The sequence below is a fragment of the Pteropus alecto genome, unplaced genomic scaffold (genome assembly GCF_000325575.1).
Source record: "Pteropus alecto unplaced genomic scaffold, ASM32557v1 scaffold40, whole genome shotgun sequence".
Classification (NCBI taxonomy): Eukaryota; Metazoa; Chordata; class Mammalia; order Chiroptera; family Pteropodidae; genus Pteropus; species Pteropus alecto.
In genome coordinates, this window is record NW_006431919.1 from 9,025,389 (window position 1) to 9,036,801 (window position 11,413).

Below are 11,413 nucleotides of genomic sequence, written 5' to 3' on the forward strand. Positions count from 1 at the left end.
TCTCAGAGCAGTGGTTTCTAGGGTTCCGCTCTCAGCACATTCAGAGGCCCCATACCAGGAAGCGGGTGATATTGGGTTAAGAGCACAGGTTCTGACACTGTGCAGTTCTGGGCTCAAATCTTGCCTGCTGTATACTAGCTGGGTGACTCAGGGCCAGTTTCTTAACCTCTCTGTGCCTTGGTAAAATGGGGCACTAAAAGTATGTGTCACCACCTAGGGTCACTGTGTGGATTCACTAAGATCAAGATGCTAAAATCCTTACCAGTTAGCCTGGTACATTGGAGATGCTAAAGAAAATGTTGACTACTATTATTAGTAATAATAGTTTGCACTCAGGGATAACCACAGAAGACACGGAAACGTGCGATGATTTGGGAGCACCTAGGCTCACTGGGGAGGAGAAGGCAGCTCAGAGGAGGGAGCTGTTGGCACGTACTTGCGAGCAGGAGGCAGGAGACCGCCACGGCGTACAGCTGCTTGGAGGTGATGATGTTATAGCGATCCAAGAAGTGGTCCAGCAGGTAGACAGCCAGGTGTCGGGCCGCAGGGCAGAGCTGGCAGTGGCTGCTCAGCAGGGTCAAGATGTCCACAAAGAACCGGCGGCTCTTCAGGAGCGGGGAGTGGGCTCGGAAGGCGGGCAGCTTCAATTCCTGGAACAGGAAGGGAAGAAGTGGGGTCAGGGCTGCCTCCTGAGAGCTCTAGATGCCCCAGAAAAGGAAGAGGAAGGAGCCCTCATGCTGGCTGGTTGAGGGCACCAATTCCCTCCATACCCTTTCACTCCCCTTCAAGACTCAGGACGGCAGCCCCTCTATTCCAGATACTCCTGGACTGTCTCCCATCCAGCCTCACTGAGCGCAAGCTTGTAAAGTGTCACCTGCACGATGACAGAGGTGGGTGAAGGAGACAACCGGCTCCTTTCCTGGGAAAAGGCTGACTGATGGAGGTACACAAGGGGAACAGAATGGAAGAGACGTACATCCAAATTCTGGTCCTACTACTCAACCGAGCTGTGCCACCCTAGTCACTCGACTTCACCTTTGTCTCCCCCTCAGCAGATAAATGAAAAGCGAACGTAAAGCACCTAGTGCACAGCAAGCTCTCAGGGTCCACAGATTAGTGCTCTCTGTGGATGGGATTATGAGAGGTAATTAAAAAAAAATTCAATGTAAAAAAAGTTGTTAAAATAGTACAAAGAATTCCCAAATGCCCTTCGCCCAGATGTTGACATTTTACCTTTCGTCTCTCTGCACGCACGTATACTTTTTTCTAAAAGTTCCAGGTATCATATGTCCCCCCGGGGGGCAACTTTCACTTCGTAATTTACACACGTCCATGGTATCTGAACTTATTTGTAGAACATGAGAAAAAACAACAAGAGAAATATCGAACCAACCAAGATTATGATGACAGGGTAAATTTCCTTATATGTCTACTGTATTTTTAATTTAACCAAAGCAGATCAGACAGGATTCGTTTAGGATCGCTTTAGCGGCATTTTGTCAAATAAACTAAAGAGCAGCAGAACTAAGGAGAAACAGTGAAGAAGCTGGCAGAAAAGGAGCTGTGAGAGCTCACGGACGGCAGGTTTGCTGGAGGATGAGATGAACACAAACTGGGGCCCTTCGTCTCTCTGCACACGCCACTCCCGTCACCCTGGGGCTTCACCGAAGCAGCGGCAGCTCTGGGACTAGGAGATATCTGTTCGTTCGTTCGTTCATTCATTCATTCATTCATTCATTCGCAGTAATTCATTCGTTTCACTCAATAAGTATCGAGTACTTTCTACACATCGGGCGTTCATTATTCTAGGTACTGGAGATACGATCTGGTACAAGATACACAGAGACTCCAATGTAAGGTTACAAAACTCTTAGAAGAAAACAGGAGCGAATCTTTATGACTTTGGATTAGGAAATGGTTTCTTTGCTATGACACCTAAAGCAGAAGCAACAAAAGAAAAAAAAGTAGCTAAGTTGGTCTTCAAAATTAAAATCTTTCATGCCTCAAAGACACCATTAAGAAAGTGAAAAGATAACCCACAGAATGGGAGAAAATGTTTGGAAATCATGTATCGATAAGAGACTGTACTCAGAATACATAAAAAACTCCTACGATTGAAGAATAAAAAAGTAAACGATCTAATTTAAAAGTGGGCAAAGGCCTGAATAAATAGACATTTCTCCGAAGAAGATGCAGAAATGGCCAATAAGCACATGAAAAGATGCTCAACGTTACTAGTCGTTAGGGAAATGCAAATCAAAACCACAGTGAGGTATCTCACACCCATGAGGAAGGCCAGTATAAAAACAAAAACAAAATAAACGTGTTGGTGAGGGTGTGGACAAACTGGAACCATCACACACTGCTAGTGGGAAAGTAAAATAGTGCAGGCACTGTGGAAAACCGTGTTAGTTCCTCAGAATGTGAAACGCAGAACCACATGACCCAGCAATTCCAATCCCCGGTATATACCCAAGGGAAATGAAAACATATGGCCACACGCAAATGTGAATACGAATAATCACAGCAGCATTTTCGTAACACCACCAAAATGGAAAAACTCAAATAAATACCCATCCAATGATGAATGGAAAAACAAAATGCAGTACACCGATCCACAAGTGGAATAGGAGTGGGCCATAAAAAGGAATGAAGTACTGATCCATGTTACAACATGGATGAACCTTGAAAACATGATGCTAAGTAAAAATTTTTAAAAAGCCAGTTGTGAAAGGCCACACATTGTATGATTCTATTTATACGAAATGTCCCGTACAGGCAAATGCACACAAACAGAAAGGAGACTAGTGGTTCCTGAGGACTAAGGGAAGAGGTTAATGGGGGTGACTGCTAATGGATATGGGGTTTCCTTTTGGGATCACGAAAATATTCTGAAATTAGATAGCTGCGCAGCTCTGTGAATACACTAAACACCACTGAACTGTGTACTTTAAGAGAGTGGATTTTATGGTGAATTATAGCTCAATAAAGCTGTTGTTAAAAAAAATCAGACAGACACATCACCTACTCACATGGAGTTTATGGCCCAGAGGGAGAGACGGTGATCAAATAATAAGACAAACACAAAATTCCAAACTGATCGACACCAGGAAGGAAGGCTACGGGCACAGTGAGAGGCCCCCGTCTTCTCTGAGGGCAGGGAGGTCTGCCCTGGGGAAGTGAAGCTGGTGAGATTTCATGCTGGGAGCTCTTCTCCTCTGGCTCATTCCCCCAGAGAGCCTGAGGCCAGAACACAGGTCTTGGGAGTCCCAGAGCTTCCTTCAGAGAAGGCACCCAAAGCCTAAATAAATCAGTTCCTCTCCCTTACGTTTACCCCGTGAAGAAACTGAGTGAAAAAGTCCTGTAACCGTGAAGAAACTGAGTGAATAAGTCCTGTAACCCCAGGGCTTTACTTAACAAGCAAAAGATCTGAGACCAGAAGCCTTTTAGTGTATCCTACTCTTCAACCTTTTAGTTTTCAATCGTGGAGAAGAGCTTTTACCCCCAGCTTATCTTTTGGAAGGAAAAGACCTGACTGCTTTGTGTGTGTTCTTCATCTTCATCACTTGAGAAATTCATGCGGCCATGTGGGACTTCGAACTCCTTGAGGGTGGGATCTCATCCTTGTTTGCTCACAACCCTGGTGTGATCCGAACATGGTCACGTGTCCAATAACTAATCGATGAAGAAAAGAAAGGAGGGAGGGGGAGAAGAGAGGAAAAAGGGACTGGTGTGCAGAGGTGAGTACACAGTGCCCGGGACCCACAGAGGAAGGTGTGGCCATCTGTAGAGAGTAGCAGGTCAGTGGGGGCTTCAGAGAGAAGGGATCCATCTAGCCAAGTTTTGGGAGGACGTCTAGGAATTGACCTGTCGAAGATGCAGGAAGGAAAGAAAGAATGCTCGGCAGGAAAAGCAGCACCTGCAAAGCCACAGAGGTGCCTGTGTCCCACCTGGAGAATTTGGAGTGCTTGGAACAGCCAGGCAAGTGGGGTAAGCTATGCCTGGACAAAGCAGGCTGGGAGGGTGGGCAGGTCTAAGATCATGGCCCATCCTGAGGGCAACAGGGAGCCACTGAAGGGTTTAGAGCAGGGCACAGACATGGGCATAGTGGCCACGTATGAAGATCTCTTGACCAACCTCCTCCCAGGCTGTGGCCGGACAGCTGGGAGCAGCAGCCAATGTGGGGCTGCAGCTCCCTGCAACGGTGGCCTCCTCCCAGCCTCCAGCTGTCCCTCCACAGGTCTGCAGGCTACTTGTCTATTTCCTCTAACGCTCTAAGGCTCTTGACAAGAAGCGACCACAATCACAATCTTTGGTGTTCCGCAGGCAGCAGCTACCGGAAATTAGCCAAGTGAACTTCAGTCCGGGCTGCACTGCCCTCATCAAGGCAGTTCAAAGCCCCCAAACACAAGTCAGAGAGAAACAACATCCTAACTTCCCTCCCTGCTCAACTCGGCCAAGCTTAACTCCTTCTGGATTTTCCTTTGTGCCAACTGGGAGAAGAGCGTTCGAACAACACACTGTAGGTCTTCCCTCTGCACACTTTCCTGGAAAAAGGGTCTACCGGCTTGAGCAGATTCTCACAGGAAGCCATCAGTGCATAAAAGAAAAAGTTACGAACCTTTGGGACTGGTAACAGTGCATGTCAAGGAGTGAGCAGGCAGGGCTTCCTGGAAAGGCTAGTCTCCAAGGTGGGCAGGACTCTGAAAGCTACGACAGCTGCCTGCAATGCTCTTCAACCCCCTTCCTGCTCATCCCTCAGATACTGGTTTAAATGTCCTTCCTAAGAGAGGCTTTCTCGACCCCTCGTCATTCCACATCGGGACTCCCTTGTTTTCTCTGTTAGCACGCTGTTCTTCATGGCCAAATATTTACTTATTTATCTCCCTGCTAAACTCTAGCTCCCGGGAGTAGGGCCCACACTCATTTTGCCTCTATCATTTGCCTGGTGCCCAGGTTGTGCCTGGCACAGAGGCACATGCTCAAAAAAAAAATTTGCATGAGTAAAAAAGAACGAATAGCCATGAAAAGACAGGGAGGAAACGTACAAGCATATTACTAAGTGAAATAAGCCTATGTGAAAAGGTTATATACTATATGATCCAAACTACAGGACATTCTGGAAAAGGCAACACTTTGGAGACAGTAAAAAGATCAGTGGTGGCCAGGGGTTGGGGTGGGGCAGGAGGGATAGTCAGGGCACAGAGGATTTTCTGGGGAGTGACACTTCTCTGAATGACACTATAATGGCATATATCTGCCACTGCACATTTGTTCAAACCATAGGATGAACAATATCCAGAATGAACTGTTGAATTATGTGAACCCTAATATGAACTATGTGAACTACGTGAACTCTAATGTGAACTATGGACTTTGGGTGACAGTGATGTGTCCATGTAGGTTCATTCATTGTACAAAGGCACCGCTCTGGTGGGGATGTTGATAATGGGGGAGGCTGTACAGGTGTGGGGGGCAGGGGTTATATGAGAAATCTCTGTACCTTCTGCTCAATACTGCTGTGAACCTCAAACTGCTTCAAAAACTACGTCTACTAAAAAAATAGAAAGAATACAAGGACGTCCCTCTCTGTACCAAATACATTCCTCCCCCAGAATATGGGGGAGATTGTGCAGTCAGGCAGTTCTGGGATAGAATCTCAACTCTACTATGTACTAACCTCGGGCACATGAACTCTGAACCCCAGTGTCCTCATCTAGAAAATGAGGGTCACGCTGCCATAAGTGTCAAGCATTTGGCACTTGTAGCATCCACCTTTCCCTCATACTGGGCAATCAAACCTCAGACAAGGTGAGCTTTTCCGCTTCTGTTGGGCTCTCAGAGGAACCTGCTTCGCACGTGGAATGAAGCCCTCCACCTGAGGTTTGCAGCTGGGCCTGGGCACCTTTGCAGGAAAGGAACCCTGGCTCTCCCAGGGCTCTGAAGCCAAGCAGAATCAGGAGCCCTGAGCCTCAGCTTCCTCCAGGCGCTCACAGCAGGGCAATTCTTTGGTAAATGAACAACAATGTGGGACACCAGCAGGCCTGCCCTGTTTAGTATGAGAGCCCAGATGATTACTTCCCTAACCCAATTAGGGGGAAAGGCATTCATTACAAGGGCTTTGCTCTTAAAGATCTGCATTCTCCCCCAAGCACTCTTGACCTGAGTCAGTCTGAAGGCCACAGCGGCCGGGTGCGTGGAGCAGCCCCGTCTGCTGAGTGGCCTGGATTCCAGAAACAAAAGAGCAGTCTGCGAGGGGCGGCCTGTGATGCTCCCCCGGATTAGGCCAGCACTTGGCAGGCATTCAGCAGCCGGCAGGCGGAAAGGGGGCAGGAACCTGGCGAGGCAGGGTGACCTTCCTCTCGGCTGGGCCAGAGGCAGCATCGGTGTGGCCAGCAGAAAGGCCGCAGGGCGGGCACAGATGAAGAGGGGCGGAGGGGCAGGCAGAGGCTTCCTGGAACTCTCCCTACCCGCTGCTGGCCCTTTCTCACCTGAGTCACACAGGAGAGTGTGTGCACCTCAAGTCTAGAGATGAGCAGATGACCAGGCGGGGCACAGGGACAGATCGCTGTAATAGAGTTCTGGGGCAGAAACATTCATCTTACAAACCCTGCTTTTGTTATCTCAGTACTTTATTTTTAAAAATAATAATAATGGGCTGGGTGGGGGGAAACTTTTAGAGATACACTGAAATGTCAACAGTGATTATCTCAGACGGCTGCGATCTCGTGTGATTTTTACTTTCATGCTTTTCAACACTGTCTGGATTTTTGAAAAGCATGCAGTGTATAACCACTTTATTATTTCAATCACTGTGTTTCCAGTTTGAAAGAAAAAAAAAACAGAGAGAGGGACTAGATACTCACTGTATTAAGGCCCCACTCAAAACGCATCCCTGAGGCTTCCCAGGCAACTCCACATCATCACTCCGACGACATTAACCCTTTAGTAACAGCATCTCCATGCCAGCACTGGGTACACATCCCACTTCATCCTCACAAGTCACACAGGTTCCACTAAGGTCCAACCCAGAAGTAGTAGTTTTCTCTTTACTAGTTATAAATTATGTGTTTCCTGACAAATTTTCAAAAGTAGAAAAGAATAACAAATACCACTTACAATCCCACGTGAGGAGAGAAGTACTATGAATTCAACTCCTCAGATGTTTCTCTGTGTGAACCTTTACAGAATGGGAAGATGATCCACAAGTGCGGCCCAATCCCCTTTAGACAGCTTCGGAAACAGCGTTTCCTATGGCTGCCTCGCATTTCACTGCAAGGTTGTGCGGTGACTTCAGCAGACCCCCATTTGGGACATCTGGGCCAGTTCTTCTTCCTTCTGGTCTCTGTTCAGGTCACTCAGCACCCTATGTGGCCCTGCAGGTGACAGAAGCGTCTGCTTGTTTACTAACTGCTTCCCCACTCCCCCAGAATACGCTCTCCAGGTGAGGGAGGGGGCCACTTCTGAATCCTGTCTGGCTGTACCCCTGGCGCCTGGCACACACTTAGGGCTACTGAATATCTGTTGAATAAAGTGTTTTTATGTGAGGAACACAGGTGGGACCTGGGCAAACACCAACTGGAAGACTCTCCCTCCGCCTGTGGCCTGCAATGCCCTCTTTACTTAGCCCTGCATCCTTCCCTGGGGCAACCAACAGGGAGGGGGAGTCCCCCCCACCCCACCCATGAAGGAAACCCTGGCATTTCCAAGACCAGAGGAGCCATTCTGGGGGAAAAAGAAAGTGGTGAGCATCAAGACAGGCTTGAGTCCTTTAGAAACCACTCTTCTCTCTGCCCAAGATCTCCGCCTGGGGGTCCCAAAGCAGGAAGAGGATTATGCGAGAGAGACAGCACTCTGAGAAAGGCCAAGTGGATCATGACCCACATGAAAGCCCAAACCGAGCTGCATACAGTCAGAGAGGCTGCCTGAACAGGCTTCCGAGGATTCCAGATGAACATCCAGGTGAGCATCTCGTCTCCACTGCCTCCCCCCACCGCCCTTACCGTGCTCATCTTGGCAGAGCTGAGAAACACTCCACCTCGTGCTGGGCTCAGCTGTGCCTGGGAGTACGGGCCAAACCAGCCCAAGTGCAGTTAAAAAGACCCCAAGCCCACAGCCAGGACTGGGGGAAAGAGACCTCCGCCTGTCACTGTTTCAGGACAGATGGGGGAGAAAATTCAGTGTGTGCTCTTTACACACAGGCTCTGCCAGCTTTTTGAGGCTAACCTCAGAGGAGTCTGAAGGTCACATGCATTGTAAAAGTTCAGCCAGTCACCCCTGGCTTCTCATATTAGGGGAGGAAGTTTTCATTTTAACCCTTGGTGTCCTGCACTGTGTGGTTTTCTAATTGCTTCACTATTAATCCACTCTTCCTTCAGATTGCAGCTTAAAAGTCACTTCTACAAAGTGTTCCCTGGTTGTGCTCCTATCGGATACTCCCCAAGCATCAAGGACTTCTTCCCTGCCTGCCTGCCTTCCAACCATCCGCATCAAAGACCTTCTCTTCTTCCTTCCTTCCTCGCTCCCTCCCTCCCTTCCTGTCTGCCACTCACTCACCCACCCACCCACCCACCCACCCATCCATCCATCCACTTTTACTGTTTTTCGCCCCTTGTTTGTAAACATCACAAGCGCAGGGACTGAGTTCATCTTGTTCAGCTCTGTGACCACAATACCTGACACAAAAGAGATGCCCAGTAATTATAAAAACCTCCAAATTTGGGGAACGGCAAACACTTGAAAAGGTAAGAAAAAATGATTTGCTCCTGATCTTAGGTTGAAAACTATTGATCATAGTGAACAACTTCATACTCTTGAAGACCAGAGGGGAGGTACAAGGAGCTTGGGATGCTGAATTCCATGGGAAAGAAAGCTCTGTCCTTGCCTTGGGGTATTATGTGCCTCAGTCTACCCTACAGCAACAGAGGGTTCCCATGGAGGAAGCAGGTCAGCGTTTAGAGAGGGCTGTGAGCATCAAGAATTATGAATTATGCACTCTATACTCAGTCATTTTGAAGGCAATGTTTCCCAATGTGTGTTCCATGACACCCAAGTCCCAAGATACACTACCTGAAGAAAAGGGGGCTGTGGGCCATCAGTTTGGGAAACACTGATACTACATTGCTCCTTCCTAAAAGGAATCATACATTAGCCCATAAGAGGCCCTGAATCACTTGTTCAAGAAAAAAGCTTACATAGTTTTGGGAAACTCTAGGTTAGATTTATTCATCCACAGACGACCACTACCACCCCGCTTTTGGGGGCCAGAGTAACAACCTAGAGAGCTTGTTCTGGGAAATGGTGCTTCGGGGTGCTGGTGCTGGGCCCTGGGGTACTGGGGAAACTCAAGCCCAGCACATATGCACCATGAGACTCTGGCTCAATGCCTAATAATTTGATGATTCTAAACTTAGAGATTTACTGAAAAACTCACAGAGTAAAAACCACAGCTTCCACCTGCAGAATTGCCCTGGTAAGAATTTCCACACACCCTTGGTGTTAGGAGCCTAGGAGAGGCACAAGAAGCTGCAGATGCCAGCTCACAGAAGCCCTAGGCAGCCAAACGCTCGGTGCCCTGCATGGGGGGTCCAGGGTCTGGACCCAAGATCAAATCCTCCCACCCCCTGCTCCATCTCTTATATGTAATTATATGTATATATAATATATACATGTATCATATATATTTATAATTTTGGAAGCTCCCAAATCTCTGTGAACACTGACCTGCTTCCTCTGTGGGAACCCTCTATCGTTATTGGGTAGGCTGAGGTACGTAACACCCCAAGGTAAGGACAAGACTTTCTCTTTCCTCTGGAATTTAGTTCCTTAAGCTTCTTGTATTACACACACACACACACACACACACACACACACACACACGCCAGATACTGTGTCTATACATTTTGTCCTCTCATCTTCCAACAGGCCCATGAGGTGAGGATTATCAGCATCCCAGTATCCCAGACAAAAATGGCTCGCAGAGGCTAAGCGACCTGCTTAAGGTCACCCAATTAATATATGATGTACCTGAATCGGGGTTTTCTGACTCCGTGCTCTAAACAGTATGTTTTGGGGCCTCCACAGGATAGTTTATGTTTGCATTTTCCTTCCAAAATAATGTTTTCTCTAACCAATTATAAAACATCTGATTACTATAGAAATTTTAGAAAGTACAGATGAGTACAAAGAACATTAGAATCACCAGCAAGCCCACCAGCAGATTTCAAGCATGTGCCAGTGTCAGTATGTGCCCGTGTCAGTATGTGCCCATCTGTACTGATTCCAATGCACATCTCCACCCCTACTCCTCTCTCTCATGGGACTATCACCCCCTAAGAGCTGTAACTGAGTTGAGGTTCTTTACCCCATCACGCACCCTCTCGAGGTGGGCCCACCAGCACTGGTACCCAGGAAACCGAGGCACAGGGGTACAATGGCCAAGGCCGCATTGCAGGTTGGTGGCAAATCCTGGACTCGGACATCAGAGGGGCTGCCCAGGCCTGGGGTGTGACACTGCTTTGAGTGTAACAACCATTTCATAAACAGCCCCAAGTGCAGAGCAGGGCTGAGCGGCTCTCTCATACTAGTCACTGAAAGCAAACCACGCTGGTCTCCTCCTCTGTGCATCCACCATGCTCACCCTCCCTGCTGCCCACTGCTGCCTCCCAAGGGAGGCTGGGCCTCAGGCTCTGAGCAAGCTGCTTGGAAACAGCTGGGAGGGGGGGCTGCGTCTGCCTGAGAACAAAGAGTAGCAAGCCCTGAAGAAACACCACCGGAAACCGAGGTGACCAACAGGAAGTGGAGACTTGCAAATTGAAAGGGAAAAAGAAAAGGGGAGGGGGGAGGCTGGTTCTTCAGAGGCCTCAGGAGTACACACCGCCAACCTGGGAGGCCCTGCAAGGCCAAAGGATCACCCTTCTTCCCCTATCCACCCCGTTGCTTCATAAACCCAAGGAGGCGTTTTCGGTAAAGAATCAACTTCTCTGCGGGAACACGATTTCAACATTCTCAAGAGGGTAGCCTGCGGCACATGAGGCCAGCAGTGCCAGTGACATCCCTTCCTGATGACTTCCAGCCTGTAGCTTCCTTCCAGCAGAAAAGAAGGTCGCCCCCAGCCACCCTCTCTCTCACTGGTCCCCTGAACTCAGCAAACAGGAGGGGGACCAGCTCTGGACACACCTCCTCATTTCCAGGAGCCGGAGCCAGAGCCACTGCCCTTGTGAGCAAACTCTGCATCAGGCCCAGCTACAATTACCAGGCATCCGACTGTGGCCAAAGACATATCCATCCACCCCTCGGCGGTCTGCCCCCCCACCCATGCCACTGAGCCCTCCCAACACCCTGCCCCCCTCCCCCTGACAACACTCATGGCCTTTTATAACCCCTGGCCCCAAGTTCTTCACTTCTCAGCTGG

The 11,413-nt window shown here is 48.7% G+C and overlaps 1 protein-coding gene across 1 annotated transcript in view; it reads right to left on the reverse strand.

Annotated features, from left to right (window-relative positions):
- The window catches only part of CCNJL (cyclin J like), a 45,504-nt gene that overhangs the window by 20,886 nt on the left and 13,205 nt on the right, over positions 1-11,413 (reverse strand). The window contains exon 3 of the mRNA XM_006906475.3: positions 437-650. Coding sequence (XP_006906537.1) covers positions 437-650 — 214 coding nt within the window. The remainder of the gene's footprint in view (positions 1-436; positions 651-11,413) is intronic.